The following is a 22,751-nucleotide window of genomic DNA, read 5'->3' as shown; positions in this document are numbered from 1 at the left end:
ACATCACGCCACCTTTATTTCTTTTTCCCGCCGCTCGCCGTCGTCACGGCTGTTTGGTTTTTTTTAAGGCGATGCACGACAGACGGGGGCCGACGTCACGTCGAGCACAGAGACGCCCCGTTTCCCCTTCTTTTATCCTGCGGTAATGGTTGCCCCGGTGACAGCATCCCCCGCCGTCGCCGTGGAGACGAGGCAACTGACTTACCGTTGTCTCACGTAGGTTCGAGTCTCCGCGTTGATGTTTTGACGTTTGAGGCGGAAACCTTGCAGCGAAACGCTCGTCTTGTAAGTTTCTTTAATTCACGCCGTTATGTACGCTGGAATGTTTGAGGATTAACATATCTAATTTATCCCTTTTTTCCCCTTCTTTCTTTAATTCTCTTCCTTCTTTGATTCGGAGGATATTATCATCAAAGCCTCGTTACACTTGAACGTACCCTGAAGTAGAAAGTGGATGGTTCAGAAAAGCAGTTTTCTGAAAGCAGGGATGAAAAAAAAAGAAAAAGGAGCAATTATTTGATTGTTTTTTTTATGTCAGTCAAGCTATTGGTACAAACTGCCTGACATGGAGAAAAACCAGAGCATGACACAGCAATTATTTATTTATTTATTTATTTTTTGAGTCTGAAAGGACCAAAACAGCCCGAATGTCGGACTCAAACAGCTGTGAAAAATGACATTTCAGCCTGACATTTCGTGACTTTTTGTGCTCCTTCATTCGAAAAAAACAAAAGTGTGCACGCACACACACACGCGCACACACACACACACACACACACACACACACACACACACACACACACACACACACACACACACAGACAACCAAAAAAAACCTACTCCATCACAAATACCAGCCAGTGTATTGATCCCGTTGATCGAGAAACTCAAATTAGATAACGATGCACTGACGGGAAAAAAATAATACAAGGTTTTCCTTTTAACCGATCAATGTTGATCTCAAAGTGATTTTCCTGATCACAACAACTATGTGGACTGCAAATTGACGTATGAAATCCAAAGGGTGGAAACTTTCCGGGACTTGTAATTAGGGACTTTTTTTTTTCCCTGTCCTCTCCTTGTGCGTACTGAAGGTCAAAGTCTGCTTTGGTCCCACTTTTCCTCGTGATGTGGCCTTTACGGCACTAACTATAGGACCGGCCTGATCGATAGGTAACTTATAAACGGAGAGGATAGGTGTCTGAGCCCCGCTGCTTCCATCACGCTGACTCTGGGGAGGTATCCCAGTGTTTATAGGGGAAACGTCGACATGTGGCACACGGTCAGTGAACCAAAACGCTCTAAGAACCTACGGATGAGAAGGTTTACGATATTATTTATGAGGAAAAAGAGCTAAAACTCTTTATCTCTATCTCCTGTTTTAGAAAAGTCATCAGTGAAACTCATATGGACCCTACAAACAAGCTGACCACCTCTTAATGGTACCAAATGTTGGCCTGACTTATGGCTTTGGAGTTCATAGCACTGCCAACATACACATTGGTTGAAATTGCAAATGCCACTACCGCAGTGGAACCGCAAACCAAATACATGAACAGTTAGATTGGATCAGATTGGAGCCATTCAGCTGTTGGCAGCAGCTGAAGGAGTGTGTTATTTTGTCCAGTGACAGTTTGTGTGCCTGTACTGTGTGTGTGTGTGTGTGTGTGTGTGTGTGTGTGTGTGTGTGTGTCTTTGTCTTTTGAATAAGCTGCTGATGCAACGTAAAGAAACCGAGAAGCTCCGCCATTAGCCAATAACTCTTTCTTATATGTATCTATCCGTCGGTCCGTCCGTTCAACCGTCCATTCATCCATCCAAACTGTCCATCTGTCGTCTGTCCATCCATCCATCCATCCATCCATCCATCCATCCATCCATCCATCCATCCACTAATCCATCCATCCACCCATCCATCCACTCATCCACCATCCATCCACCCATCCACCATCCACCCATCCACTCGTCCACCCGTCCATCCGTCCACCCGTCCATCTATCCATCCATCCATCCATCCATCCATCCGTCCGTCCGTCCATCCATCCATCCATCCATCCATCCATCCACCCATCCATCCACTCATCCAGATCTGACTTGTCTTTAACTTTGAATCCTGAACAAATGCACTTCCCCACTATTAATACTCTTTAGTCTGTTGCAGTCGGTTCACACGATGACTAGATGTTGTCGTCAGGCAGTTTTCTTCCTCTCTGGCAGCTCTTCTCGGTGTTACTGGTTGGCACTCGTTCCAGAACTCTGCTGCTGCCTCCCCTTCAGAGAAAGTTCTCAGCGCTGCTGCTACGCTGCTCTTGTTTTTTTATTTTTTATTTTTTATTTTTTCCACCCCCACATACACAGCGAGAGAATATTAGCGACACGGTGTTTTACATAACCAGGTATACAGATAGCGGGATGATGTCACATCCACTTATCCATCGGCCTCGTTTGGAACCTGCCTGAGATTCTGGGCTCTTTCTCACACAAACAGATGGACACTCTGGATTGCTTCGTTGCTGTCAGATTCTGTCAAAACAACACTCGTGATCTCACTAATCTGTTGGCAAATCCAACTGGAGAACCAATGACGAGCAAATATTCAAATATTTACCACCTTGATGCATTGTTTCAGCGTAGACTTTGGTTTTTGCGGTCCTCTTCTTCTGTTACCACCCGCCGAGCTGTTTTCTACCTGCCTGTCCAGCCACTCAACGAGCCATCCAAATTGTTTTCCTGTTCTCGCCTCCACACAAGACAGATGGATGCCCTGAATTATCCCAGGAAATGGTTACATGTCCATCCTGTTGGACGGCCTTTCCCTCTTGGACCAAAAAAAAAAAAAAAAAAAATCTCCTGGCTCCGGACCATGCTTTCCTCCCACTGAGTCTCGTACCACATCGAGTAAATCGGTGCTTTGACTCTCGACCAGCACTCCTACTCTCGCTGCAAACCTTTCAATTTTGAAAACAATGGCACAGGGAAAAAAAAAAGAGGATCTTATTTCCTTTTTCTCGCAAACCCACTCTTCTTATCAGAGACCTTATCGTGTGGTTTGAAAGCAGGACTTTCTTTTATTTCTCTTGCCTTTTCAGAAAATGAACTCGACTCAAAACTCACCACCAACGATTGAATTTTAAAGCCGAAGAATTTGATGTTAAAATATACCAGCGTGTGTGCTTGAACAAGCAATTATTTCTAAATATTCAATGTTTCAAGTGCTTGTTAACTGAAAGAACATGTGATTTTGCAACTATGTGCAGGCTTTAGTCGCTTGTTTTTGTCCGTTTTACTTGATTTTTTTCTGTTTTTACTTATTCACCGTGTCTGCTCACGTATGTCTTCCATATGAAATCATATCGGCAGCTGTTTGCGAAAAAAAACCAAGCTGAGAACACTTTACCCAGCTGTCCAGCTTCAAACAGCAGAGAGCACTTTGAAGTTGGCTGGTTATGATCTAGTCGGCTAAAATATTTGATAAGTTGGTTTTCTTAACCAAAATGAAACGATGAAGGAATATTGGAGGTTTTTTCGTAACGTAACTCAAATTGGAAGCGAATGTTGCTCCCAGCTAGCTGTGTCAGCAGGCAGCTGTTTGCTCACAGGACAGCCGACAACTAAATAAGATAATAGTGTGTCTGTGCTTGTTTGCAATGACACTAAAAGTCATCTGCCAACAGAATTTTACTGAAAATGGTTAAAGTCTGCATGCTAACATTTACTAACTAGTACTAAACACAAATAATAGCTCAGGCTGAAGGGAATTTCATTTTTTTTATTTTTTTTTATTTGCAAGGTACGTGGGCATTAAACAAAAAGTTTTGACAAATTGAAATACTCACCAGCTTGGTGGCGCTAGAGGCAAAGTCAGAAGATTTTCCAAAATTTTAGGATTCATCCTTTGGGAACTTTGTCCATCGGTACCAATTTCATGCCAATTCATCCAGTACTTTCTTTGTGTGGCTTTGCGTTGAGATTTGAAACCGTCCTGAGCAGCTTTTGCAGCATTAAATGCTGGTTGGTGAAAACCTTGAGCTTATTTTATACATATTTATCTGGATAATATGCAGGAATAGATATGTTTCTCCGTCCGGCTCTTACTAACATCGCTATTTTGTTCGGACTAACGACTTCGAACTGGAGTGTCTTCATTAGTGTAAATAATCTGAAACTCCTGTGAACTGCAGGCTGATGATATAAATTATAAAGCGGTTGTAGTTCTACAGACTAATCTTGCTTGCTCGCAACTCTAAGATGAAGTTTAAAACTTGTATAAATATATATTTTTTTCATCTGGCCTGTGTGATAATTATTTAATAAAAACTTGCCACCGGTTGGCAGATTGAGCCGACCGCACTCCCCCTTCCTCGCTTTTCCACTGAGCTGAGGACCAGTTGGCTCGGTGCTCTTCTCACACTTCCTAACCACCTGTCCTGTTCACGGTCGGCGTGCGGCAGCGTGGATCCGCTCCGGTTGGCCCGGAGCTTCGTGTGCGCCACGCCGGGGACAAACGAGGGCAAAGCCACGAAACAAAGGCACCGCAAGCATTTACCAGTAGAATATCCCCGGCACCTTAATATGGCTAATCTGGATGGCCTGAATGTTTTTAAAAATGACCTGGCAAGGCTTTACAGGTTTTGCGTTGGCATCGACCTGAGATGCAGCGGGGGGGGGGGGGGGGGGAGGAGGGGGGTGGTCGGCGCCTGCAGTGCCAGCTGGCACGGCACTATCATCAATACATAACATGACTGTAGTCCAAAGCCTCGTAAATGGCCCGTAGTTGCTTTGTGCACCATTTCCATGCGATGATTCCCGTAATCTGCTATAAACTGAATGTTCTCACGGAAATAGGCAAAACAGAAAACTGTGCGTTTTGTTCAGATACATAAAGCAGGTCAGGTTCGCACTGATCCACGTTTATCCGTCTTTAATCCACACTTTCTACTCTACCATCCATCCATCCATCCATCCATCCATCCATCCTGTCCATATTTGTTCTCAGTAGAGGTTCTTCTTGCCTTGTGTTTTGTCAGAGGTCTGATGGTCAGAGTCGCATATGCTGCTCTCAGCCAGAGCAGGTGGCAAACTGTCGGAGGAGAAAGCGCTCAAAGCGGCGCGAGCAGATCTGCATATGGTCCGTTGGATATCTTCATCCATTCATCCCGTCCATCCATTCATCCCTCCGTTTTTACACCATTCAAAATGAATTGTTCCTGTCGGTTGGGTTTTCGAAAAGAGAGGCGTGATTATCAACCCGTGTTTGTGCTCACAAAAAAAATATGTCAGTACATAGTAAAAGAAAAGAACTGTAATATTAGGAACTCCAAATGTAAACTCTGAAGGAAAGGAAAAATGACTTTAACATTTTTGGGGGCTTTTTGGAGATACTAGAACGAGTTGTGAAGACATTATCGTCACCATTTACTGTAGTTTTTATGGTTGAATGTTCGCAAATAGTTGTCTGGTGGAGCGTCCAGCATGTTCAGAACAACATCAGAATTCATTTCAAGTTGAGTAAGTCATATAATCACTTTCCCTTTTGGCTCTGTTGGGGGTTTCCAATAATACCAAAGATAAATATCTAATCTCTTTAGCTGCTAAATACTCTGCAATGCTCACCAGCAGGTTGTTAAGTCTATCCGAGATTTTTTTTTCAGAGCTTAAAGTCACCGGAAACCAGGTTGATGGGATTAAAATATGCGGGTCAGAAAACCCAAAACAAAGAGCTGAAAGATGCTAAAGAGGAAACTGTACAGAAAGGGCCAGTATTAGTTAAAGAAGGAGGGTTTTTTTTAACTGTGAAATCATGGAAAACTATTTTAGTAGAATCCAAGAATATAAAAAACAACTTAAAATGAACATTATATCTCTTATAGTCATATATTCTCTCTCGAACTGACATATCTTAGCTTTCGAAAGCTCGCGGTAACACACAACACAGAGGCTGACCACGCTAGAACATAAACTGTCAACGGATTCATCTCCTCTTTTAATGACACTTAGGATGTGATCCTATAACGAGGAAGAGATTGCTTTAATGTAGTTAATAAGTGCGTTGGGTCGAAGTGCTTTTAGGGTGCGCGTCGAGGGGCGGATATACAGTACAGCAGCTAAGCCCGGAGCCGGTTTCTGTAAAGACTCATCGAGCTCAGAAACACTCGTTTTTTAATTAACCGATCCTCCGCGGGGAAGCGTGGGAAGTGTGCGACACACATCTATATATACACACACACTGAAAACATTTGCAGATTGAAATTAGTGCTGGAATACAATAAAAAAAAAAAAAAAAAAAAGAAAGAAGAGAGGTTTTGATGTTCTCGATACTACGACGTCCAGCTCAGAACTAAAATGACCAGATGCAGTAAGCCCCGCCCACCCGCCCGCCCGCCCGGCGAGCCGGTCGCACGGTCAGCCTTGTTGTTTTTCTCTCTCATCTTTCATTTCCACTAAAGCAAAGGTGCCTTTGAGACCGAACGCATCAGGCGGGATAACGCGCCTCGCTCTGCCAAACCTTCAGGCTTTGTCGAGAAAGATGAAGACGGTTTTCACGGAAAACTGAGATTAAAAAAAAAAAAGTAGTCCCTAACGTTAATACGCTTTGACTGGATGCTAAAAAAAAAAAAAAAAATGGACTCCACGAAATTGTGATTACTCACCAACACGAGAACTTTGCACTTTTTAGTACAAATATATTTCCCTCTCATCAAATATCGAGCTGCGAGCTGTGATTGGTTGCGTATGTTCTTGGAATAATAAATCCACAGGGCGAGCATGGCTCACCTAACAGATCAGATTAGTATCTGTGAAATCACAGCTGATTAGTGTGCGTGTGCGTGTGCGTGTGTGTGTCCTAATTTATGCACTCTGGAACATCTAAATTAATTCCCTATGCTTTATCCTCTAAAAACATAAGTGACCTACTTTAGACATTATTATTACTTTTCCAGTCGCAATTTTATATATATATATATTATTTTTTCTATTTAATCCCTTTGGATAAAGTGTGTATGAGACAGAGGATAGAAAGACTATGCATGCACAAGAAGTGTGTGTTTCCTCATGAGTGTGTGAGAGCAGTTTTAAATCTCTTGGCAGTCGGACAGTTGCATTATGATGACTAATGATTTGAGGACTCCAGCTGTGTGTGTGTGTGTGTGTGTGTGTGTGTGTGTGTGTGTGTGTGTGTGTGTGTTTATGTGTATGGACACGGCCACACGACGAGTTACCAGAGAAGTCATCATCTAGTCTGCGGCACCGATGAGTCAAAAGGCCGCTCGGTGTCTCGCGGCGGCCCAGAACTCCTAATTAAACACCGTCTCTGCTCTTTTTCTTTCCTCGCTCTTCTGTCTCTGTTTCCAGCAGCTGACGGAGGTCATCGTGAGCCGATGAGGCGGAGCGTTTTGCCTCCGGACCCCGCGGCGCCCTCCGACCTCCGAGACGCGATGGACGTGCCCGACGCCGCCGGTCCCACGTGGCCGGAGGGCAAAGCGTTCGCCGAAGCCAGAACGGCGGTTTGGACGGAAACGGCGGCGGGAGTGCGCGCCAGAGCCGGCGGAAAGGTCTTCGCCGAGACCGGGATTATGACGGGAACCGGCGCCTGGGCCGAAGTCGGGGCCGAGTGGAGGCCCGAGGACGCGGAGGCGGGCGACCTGCCGAGCGTGCCCGGGGCCCCGGCCGCCTGGCTGGGGCAGCGGAGGCTGCAGACGGGCGGAGAGGGCCGGAGAGAGCAGGCGGCCTTCTCCTCGGTCCTCACCATGCTGGCAGAGACGGCGGAGCTGCAGGCGCCGGCGGCGGGAAAACCTTTAGGGCTGCTGTCGAAAGCCGCTTGGTCCAAAGCCTCCTCTTCGTCATCGTCCAAGGCCTCCTCCTCCTCCTCTACGACAAAAACGTCCTCTTCGCCTTCCTCCTCCTCCTCGTCTTCCTCCTCCTCCTCGTCTTCCTCCTCCTCCTCATCATCCTCCTCCTCCTCTCCAGCCAGCAACAAAGACAGTCAGACGGCGGGATCGCACAACGTGTCTGCGGTCGTTGTCAACAACTCCTCCAGCACCAACAGCAGCCTCCCTTTGGGTATGAAATCATTCTGCCATTCAAATACGGTTTCACAGTTGGAAATAATCATCACCGAACCCTTCTGTCTCTCTCCGATGGAGATTTTCTCGAGTCTTCGCTGAGCAACCATAACGAGACACTTGCACTGCAGGCCTGTTAAGCTTTGATTTCTCGGCATGCTGAAACAATGTGCTCGGAGCCCTTCGTAAGAGCTGCACTCTGCATTTGAAAAGATGTGAAGGCTTGTGTCATTATTTTTGTTTTTGGGCCCAAACCCACCCCCCCTCCCCCCCTGAAATAAATACAAGAGAAAAAGTGCAAGGAATTGATTAAATGGGAACACGAACAGGAGCAGCAAACATTCACAGCATTCTTGGCTAATTGGCTCCAAAACCAAGGAGCACATTATAATATATATAAACTTATTTATTCCAAATTTTGTATTATACCGTTCTTCTATAAGGAGGCTAACTAGACCCTGATTTCCATATCTTCTTCATGAGATGATAAAACTTTTTTTTTTGTTGGGGACAAGTAGCTGTAGCTTTCCGTCTTGTAGCACAGTATCACTATCAAAGGCATTTTTAAGACCTCTTTTTTTTAAGGGAAAAGTCAGCTGTCAGTTTGTCAAGCAGACTCGTAGAGTTAGCATTCATTAGCTAGCCGGCTACATTTGATGAAGTGAGATGGCAACAGTTGTTTAAAAAAAATTATCGTCGGCTGAGAAACGAGAACCCGCTTTTGTTTTTAAAGAGTTACTGCAAATTTTCTCAGCTCTGTCGGTTGGATTTGAACCTTCGGCACAATGTGACGCCATGAAATCTGTCGCAAAAGTATTCTCTGTTGATCTTCATCATTAATAACCGCTATCATCAAAATTGAATTTTCAGCATTATTACCATCACAGCCACAGCCGCCGTCTTCATCATCCCATCACCATCATCCTCCTCATTTTGTCATCACCTTTATCATATATTGCCATCATCATCATCATCATCGTCGTCTTCATCATCATCATCATCATCGTACGTGTACTCCTCCTCCTCATCCTCCTCCTCATCCTCATCCTCATCATGTCCTGCCCCCACCTCACCAACCTCCATGTCTCCCCCGCAGTAGCAGTGACATCATCAACAAGGTAATTCCTCCACGTTTTAGATAATGACCTAAGAATGAAAAAAAAAAAAAAAAAAAAAAAGCTAATATCCTGCTGCCCGGCATTTTTCCCGCCACATCGCAGAAACGCAATACTTGAAGTCGTCGGGTGGAGATGTGGAGGCAGGATAAGATTAAGTCTGGAGCTCAGTCTGAAAGGGATTGATCGCTCTTCCTCGTCCCCCCCCCCTCTACCCCTCTACCTCCCTCCCCTTCCCATCAACATGCGATTAGATGAACCCCTGAAGTTAAAGAAGCCTCTCCGGTTTACACGTTAAAGTTGGATTTCTATTCCCCCGTGTAAAAAATGTAAACTGCTACCGCGCTCCCATCTTCTGCATTTTTTTTCAATTTGACAATATCCTCCTCATCTTCCTCGTTTCCTTGAGCCATGACAACACCGATAATTTAGTCCTGCCGGGTTTGTTGTTAACCTGACAGACTCTTTCATTTGCATGACTTTCTGTCTGCTGGAATATTCACGTCTGACTCATGTTTCAAGATGCGTTGCTTCACATTTTGTTGTGAAAAGTTCAACGCATGGACATCCAGGTGTTGATTGAACGGGTAAACGGATCTTTGTAGCCATCTTCATCTTTTTTTTTTTTTATTTTTTTATTATAAATAAAAATAGATCAGCTTTTCAAGGATGTGTGTCAAAGCCGAGTGCAGATTGAAGCAGTGTGAAGGGTTCAGTGAGTTCAGTCATACATAATGTAGATGCCTATCAAGTCGTCTCATGTTACATAGACTTGTGTACTTCAAAGGATAAAGCTGTCAGTATTATATATTTTTATTATAATTAAAGTAATAATTATTAGTATTACTATATGAAAGTATTCGTAGCTTCCAGGTTTGAGAAATGAGTCTGATGCGGTAGTACATAAGGCTGCGATACCACCGAGGGTGGTACCACCGTGGCTCCAAAAAGCCTCCAGCTCCATAGACTCCCATTCAACTTCTGTCATGAAATACAAAGTCAATACATTTTAATGGTGTCATTTGCTAAAGTCTCTCCTTCATATTAGTTTTCTGGTGGTCCATCGGAAAATACTTCTAGCATTAGTTAGATATGTAGACCTTAGGCGTTAGGCAGGTGCAGTCAGGTTTCTGCTTTTAGGTGGGCGGGGCATAGTGTCCTCAGTTTCCCAATCAGATCCACCGCTCGCTCCTCCCCAGATCGTCCAAATATGGTCACTTCTGGCTCCAAAATTGCAAGATGGCGACGTCCGAAATGCCAAACTTGTGCCCTCAGAAATTCAGTTCACAAATCAATGGTTGACGTCACCGTAGACCTTCCTCCCTGCGCTGTTTTTGGCTCTCAACTCTAAAGCTGTTGGTTCTTACTCATGAAATATACTTTAGTTTAAAAAAAAAAAAAGGTTCCTTAAACAGTTCTGCACCATATTTTCCTCAAAAATGGGATAAAAAGTGAATTTTTTGGCGATTATTCTATATTTTCAGCCACAAATCAATACGAAGAGCAGGAAAGGCGTATGTGTAGTTGACTCATAGTAAACTACAGTGTGTTAATGCCGAGAAAAGGAGCCGAGTGGCTGAATCGTGTGTTTTTAATAGTTGTGGGGCAGGAGTGGACGTCTTCAGCTCAGTGGTATAACGTGTATCAGTACTCGTCATTGTTGGTTTTGAGGTCTTTTCAAGGGATTAACCTACAAAAACAAAAAGCATCACCAGACGTTCTTTACTATCTCTGATTTTCCAAATGTGTTTCCTCCCTGTAGAGGAGTCCGTGATCAGCCTGCCGGCCTGGGACCTCCCCACCGTCCCCGAATCCCATCTGTCCACTGCGGGCGACCACGATTTCACGCTTCCCGCCAACGTCACCAGCCCTTTCTCCACCCACCAGTGGAACACCACCGCACCAGTGCACACCAGAAACACCTCGCGGCAAACGACCACGTCAGCCACCACCATAAGGACGTCTGCGTTGCCCGCCACCACCACCACCACCACCACCACCGCCGCCTCAACTTTACCGTTCTCCGCCACGGAAAGAGCACAAACGCCGGGCGAGTCCACCCCGGCGCCGCACACCGCAAGCCGGGACACTGTGACCGCCGACGGCCTTCAGCTGACGACGGTAACCACAACGACGCCCTCAACGACCACTCTAACTGTGACTGCCGCCAAGGTGACGATGCGGGCGGCGACCACCACCAAGGGGGGCGGCACATCGCCGCCGAACACCACCGCTGCTACAACCGCGCAGCAAACAACGAGCCTCCAACCAACGACGTCTACATCTCAGCCAACGACCACGACGACAACCACGCCCGCCCCTACTACTACGACTACTACTACGACCACTACTACCGTTCCACCAACCACCACCACCACTACGACCACCACTACTCCTGCTCCCACTACTACCACCACTGCAGCTACAACTACCACCCCCGCCCCTACCACTACGACCACTACGACCACCACCACCACCACCACGAAGGCACCTGCCACCACTGTGTTCATCCCGGTCCAAACTACTCCACCTCCTACCACGACCGTACAACCTCCATCCAGTACCAGCGCCGAGGAGATTCCGCTGCCGTGCAACGTGACCGAGAAGTTCTGGGTTCGAACGGGTACGAGACTCATGAAAGACCTTCATCTACTGAGTTGTCCCTTTTAAAAAAAAAAAAAAAAAATACATACAACATAGTCAACAATACGCACAGGCAGGCTTTAGACATCGTTCTGGAAGAATGATTACAAAGAAACTCAATTTTCAGAAGGCACAATTTACCTATTATGTCACCGAGAGAGATGCAAGGACGTTCACAAATTAATTAAAACTTGCACAAAGGAAATCAGATTTTCCTCAAGCTGGAGAGTGAAGCCTGTTGATTGCATATAACTGGGAGGGGGCGGGGGGGGGGGGGGGGGGGGGTTGAAATAACGGTATTATATTATACGTATATTTAACATAGTAAGGACCATACAATTATAAAGTGGCCACTTAGATGACTCTTTTGTTCTGATTCGGTGCTTCGTAATTAAAATTTAATTGAGCGTTAAAGATTAATTTCCTTCACAGTTTTGTCCATTGAGCTGCGGCGGAACCGCCTGGACCTGATCCTGAAACAGAACCTCTCCAAAGGCCTGAGCCACGCCCTGCAGAGAGCCCTGAACGACTCCAACGCCTACGCACAGGTCAGTGTCTCTAGGGGGTTTGGGGGGGGGGGACCGCGAGATCAATGGCTGACCGACGCAGGTCAGAAGCTTACAAACCAAAAGGTCACCGCTGACCGGTATGTTCGGAGTAAATAATCCAAATTTAATTTCCACAGCTTTTTAAAAAAACTTTTATAGCTTGGACTTTATCTCCGTTTTGTCTTTTAGTTCGGTTTCGTGTTATTTTTCTGAGGTCCTCCCCCTGTTTTGTCGTTCCTGTTCTCGACCTCTTGATCGCGCTCACCTGTTTCCACTTCAACCGTCTCTTCCCTGCTGCTTCACCGCGTCTCTTCTCACCTGTTTCCAATTCACCGTCGAGCCTCCTCCGCTTACCTTTGTTGTTAAAGACTGAGAAACCTCCTTCTTCCATGTCGTTCATTTGGTTCCTTCAACCTTACTTTAACACAACATGACTATCAGGGATTAGAAAACGGTTAGTAAGTGGTTTGTCCTAGTTTTTCAACCTTTTTGGGGGCCACGTCACATCAAAGGTTGTCACACGTTATAATAGGCAGTAATGTCATTAGCGAGATTACCCTGTTAGCTGTTAATTAATGATCATCAGCTATTGTATGATGAATTCTTTAAAAATGTATTGAAGTGGTTTCTTTTGTGAAGCTTTCAACTTCAAATGTGAATGACTGTGATACGTGACGCATTTGAGAGAAAAAAAAAGAAGTCCCATGAGGCTTTCCGGTTATTAAACAAAGATCAGATAGAAAAACGTGGATAAGAGGGTAGAAGATACGGGTCAGTGGCTAGTAAAATACCTCAGTGGCTATTGTAAACACTGGTTATTGACTAGTAAACACAGGACACAGGTGTATAAACTCAATGCAGTGGTTAGCAAACACAGATCAGAGGATAGAAAAACATGGGTTAGTGGCTAGTAAATAAAGATCAGAGGATAGAAAAACATGGGTTAGTGGCTAGTAAATAAAGATGAGAGGATAAAAAAAACATGGGTTAGTGGCTAGTAAATAGAGATCAGAGGATAGAAAAACATGGGTTAGTGGCTAGTAAATAAAGATCAGAGGATAAAAAAACATGGGTTAGTGGCTAGTAAATAAAGATGAGAGGATAAAAAAAACATGGGTTAGTGGCTAGTAAATAGAGATCAGAGGATAAAAAAACATGGGTTAGTGGCTAGTAAATAAAGATCAGAGGATAAAAAACATGGGTTAGTGGCTAGTAAATAGAGATCAGAGGATAAAAAAACATGGGTTAGTGGCTAGTAAATAAAGATCAGAGGATAAAAAACATGGGTTAGTGGCTAGTAAATAAAGATCAGAGGATAAAAAAAACATGGGTTAGTGGCTAGTAAATAAAGATCAGAGGATAGAAAAACATGGGTTAGTGGCTAGTAAATAGAGATCAGAGGATAAAAAAAACATGGGTTAGTGGCTAGTAAATAAAGATCAGAGGATAAAAAACATGGGTTAGTGGCTAGTAAATAAAGATCAGAGGATAAAAAAACATGGGTTAGTGGCTAGTAAATAAAGATCAGAGGATAAAAAACATGGACTAGTGGCTAGTAAATAGAGATCAGAGGATAAAAAAACATGGGTTAGTGGCTAGTAAATAAAGATCAGAGGATAGAAAAACATGGGTTAGTGGCTAGTAAATAAAGATCAGAGGATAAAAAACATGGGTTAGTGGCTAGTAAATAAAGATCAGAGGATAGAAAAACATGGACTAGTGGCTAGTAAATAAAGATCAGAGGATAAAAAAACATGGACTAGTGGCTAGTAAATAAAGATCAGAGGATAAAAAAACATGGGTTAGTGGCTAGTAAATAAAGATCAGAGGATAGAAAAACATGGGTTAGTGGCTAGTAAATAAAGATCAGAGGATAGAAAAACATGGGTTAGTGGCTAGTAAATAAAGATCAGAGGATAAAAAAAACATGGGTTAGTGGCTAGTAAATAAAGATCAGAGGATAGAAAAACATGGACTAGTGGCTAGTAAATAAAGATCAGAGGATAAAAAAACATGGGTTAGTGGCTAGTAAATAAAGATCAGAGGATAGAAAAACATGGACTAGTGGCTAGTAAATAAAGATCAGAGGATAGAAAAACATGGGTTAGTGGCTAGTAAATAAAGATCAGAGGATAGAAAAACATGGACTAGTGGCTAGTAAATAAAGATCAGAGGATAAAAAAACATGGGTTAGTGGCTAGTAAATAAAGATCAGAGGATAAAAAAAACATGGGTTAGTGGCTAGTAAATAAAGATCAGAGGATAGAAAAACATGGACTAGTGGCTAGTAAATAAAGATCAGAGGATAGAAAAACATGGGTTAGTGGCTAGTAAATAAAGATCAGAGGATAGAAAAACATGGACTAGTGGCTAGTAAATAAAGATCAGAGGATAAAAAAAACATGGGTTAGTGGCTAGTAAATAAAGATCAGAGGATAAAAAAAAACATGGGTTAGTGGCTAGTAAATAAAGATCAGAGGATAAAAAAAACATGGGTTAGTGGCTAGTAAATAAAGATCAGAGGCCGGTAAAATAGCTCAGTAGTTATAATAAACGCTGGTTATTGACTAGTAAACGCATGTCATGGTAATCAGTAACAATTAAATAAAGGTTTGTCGAGAGTAAATGGAGATAAGAGTCTAATAGACAATTATTTAAGCACATAATATCTTTGTATTCAGTGTAATTAGTAATAAAATCCTAGGTACATATTTGCTCAAAATGTAAATTAAATGTGACCACCTGCTGGTGTAAGAAGTGCTTCTCTAGCTGACGGCGCTGAGATAAAATAGTCCAGGCTTTTTGTTTCAGTTTTTTTTTTTTTTTTGTGTGTCATCAGTTTACTGCCCCCCTCTCTCCTCCTCCCATCTCCCCTTTCTCCCATATTCATCGTTTTCACCTCCTGCTCGTTCGCCTCGCAAGGACTCCTCGATGAACGGTGCTCGAGACGAAACAAAAACAAAGAGAGAGGAGGTGACTAATGCCGGGCTGCATCGGAGTCTGAATTGTTCTGAACTGTTGAACAGTCAGAGGTTATTAGACACACACACACACACACACACACACACACACACACACTCACACACACACACAGACACACACACACACACACACACACACACACACACAGACACACACACACACACACACACACACACAGGCGCTGTTAATGACAAATAAATCCAGAATAAATGAACCCTTTCCGAGTCATTTTCCTGCATCGTTTCGTTCAGATTTTTTTTTATTTTTTTTTTTCCGCCTCCCGAGTCTATTTTCGGTTTCCCCGTCCGTCGGACGTCTCGCCGCCTCTTCCCGCGTGTTTCTCAAATATTTACACTCTTCTCGTATTGCTCTCCAGACCTGATTTCTGCCTCGGTTTAAGTCGATTGATTTTCTGCCAACCTGTCCGTCTCGGCTGTCTGTTGCTCTGCCTCCCCCTCTCTCCCCCCCCCCCCCCCCCCACCTCTCCCCCTCTCATCCCCGTCTCCGTCCACCTGCCGCTCTTCATCTCTCTGTCTGTCTGTCTTCATGTCTTCATCTGCCTGCTTTTTTATGTTTTTATTTTCTATTTATATCCGGTTGTTTGTGAGGCCTGCAACTGGGAGTGACTCAGTGTCTCTAAGCTCCGGTCCACTTTCATCTGCACTACCCTGACACACACACACACACACACACACACACACACACACACACACACACACACACACACACACACACACCCACACCCTCCTCAGCTCTCATCCTCTCCATCAGATAACATAGACTATTATTCGGTAATCAGCAGCAGTCTGTTGAGAGGCAGCAGCAGCAGTATGACGGTATGAAAGCTGTCCAGATCTTTCCGAAGCCCCGACGTTCGGCCGGTGTTTTGGTTCGACGGGGAAAATATTGGCTGCAGCACCAAATTAGCGTGCGCTGGTATTTATGCGTCGTTCGAACAACGTGGTTTAACCGTAATTGCTTGCAAAAGTGGGCCAGTTTTATTTTTTTTTTTTTATTTTTTTTTTACAGCTGGCAGGGTGAGAAGTGGCCTCAGAGGTCAGAGGTCGGGTCTCGTCAGGCTTCGTTAGATTCAACACACGAAAAAGGAAAAAAAAAAAAACACCCGTCAAAAATAAGCTCTTCTTCATGAAGCATCCCATAATTCATTGATAGTCTTTCATGTCTGCTTGATAACACAGCTGTAATCATATCTAATTATTTATCCACATGTATCAGGTATAAAATATAACGTGTATAATAATACATACTCGCCTCTCGCCCCTTGCTTTAGGTACATTTTTGTTCTAAACCAGCTGTTTACAATTAAAATGTAAAAAATCTTTGCCGACCGGACTCATTTATTGTATTTTAATTGGATCAATTGGATTGTTGCGATCAAAATTTTTTTAATTTTGCGGGGGGATTTTATTCAAAAATTTTGACGTAATTTGCGGAATTTTAAGTAAATTCTTTGCAAAAAAATTGTGGAAACTAACAAAATATTAACAAAAATATTGCTGAATTGACAGAGGTTGCTTGAATTTGCATTAATTCATTGTGATCGTAAGATTGAGATTTCCTGGAGGGACTGATTAATAAACACAAAAATGTTACTTTCAACTACTTTATATTGTGTTATAAACCACTTATTAGCTAACCAGTTAGTATTCTGCTAATTAAAATGTCTTTTTAGCTGATAATTTACCGTACTGAGCTGCTTTACATGACAAATCCTCCCATTTTTGACAGCTGGAGGGCTCCATCACAGCACTGGCTCGAGTTTCTTCACTGGCCTTCCCTGGAGCTTTTAATATACGAGGACATAAAATCCCCTCCAGTCTGAAATATTTCAGCCCATAAAAAACATCTGAAGGAAAGAGTTAATATTTAATCCAGCGCTCATCCCATTTGACTTAAAACGAAAAGATTCAAAAGCTCTTTTTCGTGTGGGTTCGAATGAAATGCAAAACCCAAAGGTGGGTTGTTGGAATAAAAAAAAAAACGTGTCGCTGAGTTTAATTAAAAGAAACAGAAAAAAAACCCCAAAGAGCCGCTTGAGGAACCGAGGGGGGTGGAGGGGGGGTGGAGGGGGGGGGATTTGATGAGAAACTTAAAACAGACAGAGTGGCTTAAAACAAAGATGGCAGGTAGTTTTTGTTTGATTTCCGTTGGCACGGAAACGAGATGAGAGGACAGTGTGAGGTAATGAGATGCGGTTTCACAGGGAGGGACGGAAAAAGACTCGCCAGGGGCGTCCACTTTTAAGGAAGGAGAGGACGATGAGGAAAAGAGGGAGCAGCCACAGCAACAACAGCTGGTTGCGGTTTTAGAGGTTTAGTTCGGGTTCGGAGGAAGGTGGGCGGCGTGCGGCGTTTCAGAAATACAGAAAAGCCTTTTTGTCTCACCACGATTGTTGTCTGTTTGTGTTTATCCAGGACGCAGTTAGTCAGATTTTTATGACAGTTGAAGTCTCACGCGAAAAAAAAAAAAGGATTATAAATATTCATAGCGTGATGCATTTGTGTTTTAAAAGCCAGAGCTCAAGTACAACATGCATCAGACCTGGTGGCACTGATTTTCTTTTTCTGATTTTTGGCTCGTGTGCTTGTTTAATGTAAACGGGTAAAAGAAAACACCGGACACTTTCCACCCCTCGAACGGTCGTCATCTTGGCTACGTGGAGGAAAGGTGAGGGCGGGGCGTAAAGAATTTTCAAAATAAGTGTCTGAGGAAGCCGTGTAAAAGTGTTTCTTTTTATCAAAGCACATATTTTGGCGGGTGACCTACTCACGCTGCGCGGTTTTAAAACAACACTATTCATTAGAAATTCAACGACAACCACAAGTGTACCAACTGTTTTGTTATCTGCCGTCTCGACTTCTTTCCGTCTTCTTTTTCGTCCACGCAAGGTGGAGCACGACGCCTGCGGCCCGCACAACGTGACGCTGGGCTACTACGTGACCAGCGGCAAAACCGTCTTCGTTTCCTCGCTGGTCGTCGAGTCTCTGAACGTCTACGGCTTCGACAAGCTGCTGTCGGACATCAGGCAGCACACCCCGCTGGTTAAGGCGGTCCTGGTTCCCGTGGCGACCTGGCTGCCCACTCCGAGCATCCACCTGCAGCTGAAAACAGGTAAGCTCACGGGGACAAAATAAGATGACGTTTGGCGGGAGGGTGAAAGGTAGGAAGAGGAGGAGGAGGAAGATGAAGGAGGGAGGGAGGGAGGGAGGGAGTATGAGCCGAGGGAACGAAACAAGGTTTAAAAAAATGCAGAGGGAGGGAGACACAGTAGAGCAGAGGCAAAATTAGAAAATTCTGATTACATGTCTGCTCTCCTTTACTCTTCTCTGATACCCTAAATCCCATACAAACTCCCATGATTGCAGAGCAAAGGCAAATTGGTCCATTCATTTAGTCAGCCTCTTAAGCCTCTTAAAATAACACATTTCAGCGGGTGCACACACACACACACACACACACACACACACACACACACACACACACACACACACACACACACACACACACACACACACACACACACACACACATTTAAAATCAAGTCTCGTGGTAACAAGGGTGGTGAAATCAGTGCAGTTAAACTGTTATTTAAAAGATACATGTGCAGATTAGAAAGTATTTTATCTTTTAAATCGCTGTTCAGAATAAATTCAGCTCACTGGACCGAAGTTTTGGTCGATTTTTGCAGTGTTTTTATCGCAATAAAATTAAAAAGCCGACTGTGTATTTGATACACTATTGGTCCATTTCTTTAAAAGTTGCACTCATAAAAAATATCCTCATATTAACAAAGGGAATGATGAGAATTCTTTTATGAGCTTATTGATTTTCTTTTTTTTTCATGGTCCGCAACTTTAATGTTTTGGTTAACTGTCACCACCAACCTCATTTTCAACATCAGGCTGCTTTTTTTTTTTTTTTTAACACATCCAATAAACCAACTTCTAACCACCTATCCCGCATTAAATAACGGTCAAACTTAGCAGTTAGCTTTTTAACGCTGTTGCATTTAGCAGTTTAAAAAATATATTATATATTTTCCCTCAGGAGGTGACCAGACCTGTTACAGATAAACTACATGAATATCCCACGTGCAAAAAAAAAAAAAAAAAAAAAGTGCTAAACGTGTATTTTTAACCATTGAAAAGATGTGATTTTGGAAAAATTTTACGTGAAGCCCAATGAAGATTCCCATGTGAAAACTTTCACTAACGTCGCTCGGTGTTTTGCTGGATGAATGAATGAGCAACTCTTTGGTTTAATGCGTTAAACTTAAGGACAAACATAGATATTGTGCTTCCTGTTATACCAAGTGAACTAGGATTTATGGCAAAATCACATATTTCAATGCTTGTTGTGTGATATATATATTTATATATACTCTTCCTATGTTGGCGTGCAGCTGAATGTGAAGTAAGCACTCTCATACACAATCCTTCTCTGTGTTGTTCAGCTCACGAACCATAAATACACTGGATATGCCAATTTACCAGCCGCAGCTTGATTTGCATAAGATTACCAACTGGGTCAGCAATGTCCCAGCGATGCCGCCACGGAGACACCATGAAGGAGTCCTTTTTTTATGTATGTGTGTGTGTGTGTGTGTGTGTGTGTGTGTGTGTGTGTGTGTGTGTGTGTGTGTAGCTTCACTCATAAGCGCCACAGTGTTTGGATTTAGGTCAGAATATTGTTCCATCACACCTGTCCCAGTCAAAGGGTTTTTAATAACAGACAAAGTGCATGGTGAGAGAATGGAGGGCGACTGTGGTTAAAAAAAAAAGAAAAAAGGACTGAGACAACATTAATAACTTCCTCCATAATCTGCTGATGGACTCAATATTGTTTACCCTGTTGTATCTCCACCGGTGTGGAGCCGCGTGATGCTGACAGCCAGCCACTGTTTTTTTTTTTTTTTCAGTTGTTCTCATTCGAGATAGCGCCGATAATCCTCTTTCTCCGTCTCACCGCTCGGATTTATCGGTCACACAGACGTCAATCTAGAGCTCTACTTTCATTAATACCGAAAACACGGGTCAACATACAGACTCTGCTCTTCTGATTCAGTTTGTCGTTCTGACGTCAGATAACATTTATCTTAAACAGCTTAAGCTGTAAATATTAACGTTATGTGAACTGAGAGAACTAGTTTGACAGAATGCAACAGAAAATAATAAATATACATTGAGGGTATTTTTTGCCCTCAAAAGAGCATTTCAGTGCCTTACTCCTAAATATTAGCATAAAAAGAAAACATATTGATTATTACTTGTGGTGCTACTCAAGGCTCGGTGTTGGGCCCTTTTTTTTTTTTTTTATGTTGCACATAAATCAAACGTTAACTAGTTGACAAAACATTAACGTTGATTTTCTAAGCAGCTTATGATCCCTTTATTTTTTGCTGTATGAAATTGAAAAATCTGGATGCGGTACAAAAGAGTTTTAATTTTTTTTTGAATAAAATACAAATCAATTATACAGTTTTGATAAGAATATCACATTACTTCCTTGTACTTTTGTGCATTAATCACGTTTTACTCACGTAGAAAACAAATCCAAATCCAATTTGTATGATTTCAAAAGCAATTTAAAATATCCCGCAAAACCTCTGTTTATTAAACTCAACTCAGCTCAATTTTATTTATAACATACCTTTCAAACAACGATGCATCCCCAAGGGCTTCACATAGTGAGATAAAAAAAAAAAACACCATAAAAATATGATAAATACAATAAGAAAAAACTATAATAAAACAAAGATTAAACTATAAAAGCCAAACAATAAATAAAACAATAGAGCTTCAATTAAAATCCAAGCTAAAAAGATATGTCTTAAGGTTGCTTTTAAAAATGCCCCTCAGATGGTCAGATTGATTATTACAGAACATAAAGGGCCACAGTGGCTAAAAAAAAAACCACTCCTCGTATGTTTTAGTGAAGATTTTGGGAATAACCAGGAAGTCACATAATCTCAGACTTGGCAAATTTTGTAAAACGGTAGAAAATATTTTATGTTTTTGATTTGTTTGATTTCCAGTGTTGAGGTTCGTCGGCCCGACCGACAACATCTTCTCCTGCAGCTTCGTCCAGATGTTGGAGCAGCGGCTGGAGAACGCCTTCGACGAGGCTCAGGACAAAGTGCTGGAGACCTACAACAGACTCACTGTGGAGGTAGTTCATGGAGGCTGGTTTAAAAAAATAAATACAATTTGAATCGGGAAAATAGCAGCTAAATATGTCACATTTGCATGCAACGTGCTAAATAACAGCTGCAGGTAAAATTCTACCCACTTCCAGCTGTTTTCTGCTCCACCGTGGAAATGCTTGACTTTTTTTTTTTTTACCATGCATCATTTTTAAATAAGGGGTTTTACATAAGTCTGACAATTTTTGTAGCAATTCACACGGCTAAAGAGACTCGTAATGGTTTATTTCTGGAGACGCGAATCAAAGGTCATTCGTCTGCAGAGCGACTCTCTTTCCTCTCTCTTTGCTTGCTGCCTGTCTTTTCTCTCTCGCCCGTCGAGGTGCCTCTCTCGCTACTGCGGGATGTACATGGCATCATAATCATGAAGTAGGTCTCGGCGCGCAGAGGCAGATATAGGGTCCATTTATAATGTATTCTCTGAAATATTAACGTTCGGTGGAGGGATGTAATGGGAATTCCTCGTATCTTGTATCATCATCCACTTTACTATGGTGACTCATTATTTTCAGAGAACTGCACAATGTCTTAAAATAGAAGAAAAAAAACAAAAAACATTGTTCATTCAAAGTGTCGTACTGTGTCTGCATTCTTTATTCGCATCTTTAAACATTTAGTTTTATAATCCTCACATTTATATTCAATATGGATGTCTGAATTATGTTTGCGTTTGTTTGCGTGTTCGCCGTACGTGGAGGAGGTGTGTGTGGGGGGGGGGGGGGGGGGGGCACGGTAACGGATCCGATCGTCCGACTCCCATGACATATTTAAAACCGGTGTGTTTGTGTGCTCAGGTCCAGAGCGTGTCCCAGGAGCCGGGCTCTCCGTCCGTCGCTCTGGTGTACGTGGTGAAGAACCAGGACGCCATTCTCAACGGGACGATTTCCAGCGGGCTCCTCAATCAGCTGACCGCCGAGCTGGTGGGGGTACTTCCTGTTTTACCCGCCGCTGGTCATCGCCGAGCGTAAGTGATTTTCATATTCACAAACAGAAGTTGTGTTGACATGAAGTGTTTCTAACCAACATACATTATCTATATTCTTTGTTCTTTGGTTGGCACTTCTTGTTGGCACATTACTAAGCTATTTTATTTATTCATAACAGGAACCATGTACAAAATACATGGACTTTTAGGGCTTGTTCGTTACGTCCCCCTAATAGGTTTTAAGACAGACCA

The 22,751-nt window shown here is 43.0% G+C and overlaps 1 protein-coding gene across 1 annotated transcript in view; it reads left to right on the top strand.

The window, feature by feature from the left end:
* kiaa1549la (KIAA1549-like a) overlaps positions 1-22,751 on the top strand; it is an 89,663-nt gene that overhangs the window by 20,850 nt on the left and 46,062 nt on the right. Inside the window, 7 exon segments of the mRNA XM_069162808.1 lie at positions 7,354-8,061; positions 10,941-11,801; positions 12,254-12,369; positions 18,261-18,483; positions 21,407-21,540; positions 22,369-22,497; positions 22,499-22,538. Of these exon segments, the coding sequence (XP_069018909.1) occupies positions 7,354-8,061; positions 10,941-11,801; positions 12,254-12,369; positions 18,261-18,483; positions 21,407-21,540; positions 22,369-22,497; positions 22,499-22,538 (2,211 nt within the window).

This window comes from Embiotoca jacksoni, unplaced genomic scaffold, assembly GCF_022577435.1.
Source record: "Embiotoca jacksoni isolate LCO1_2020_lvr unplaced genomic scaffold, fEmbJac1.0.p SCAF_3, whole genome shotgun sequence".
Taxonomy (NCBI): domain Eukaryota; kingdom Metazoa; phylum Chordata; class Actinopteri; family Embiotocidae; genus Embiotoca; species Embiotoca jacksoni.
Note: the sequence above shows the minus strand (reverse complement) of the source record. Positions and strands in the feature narration are given on the sequence as shown.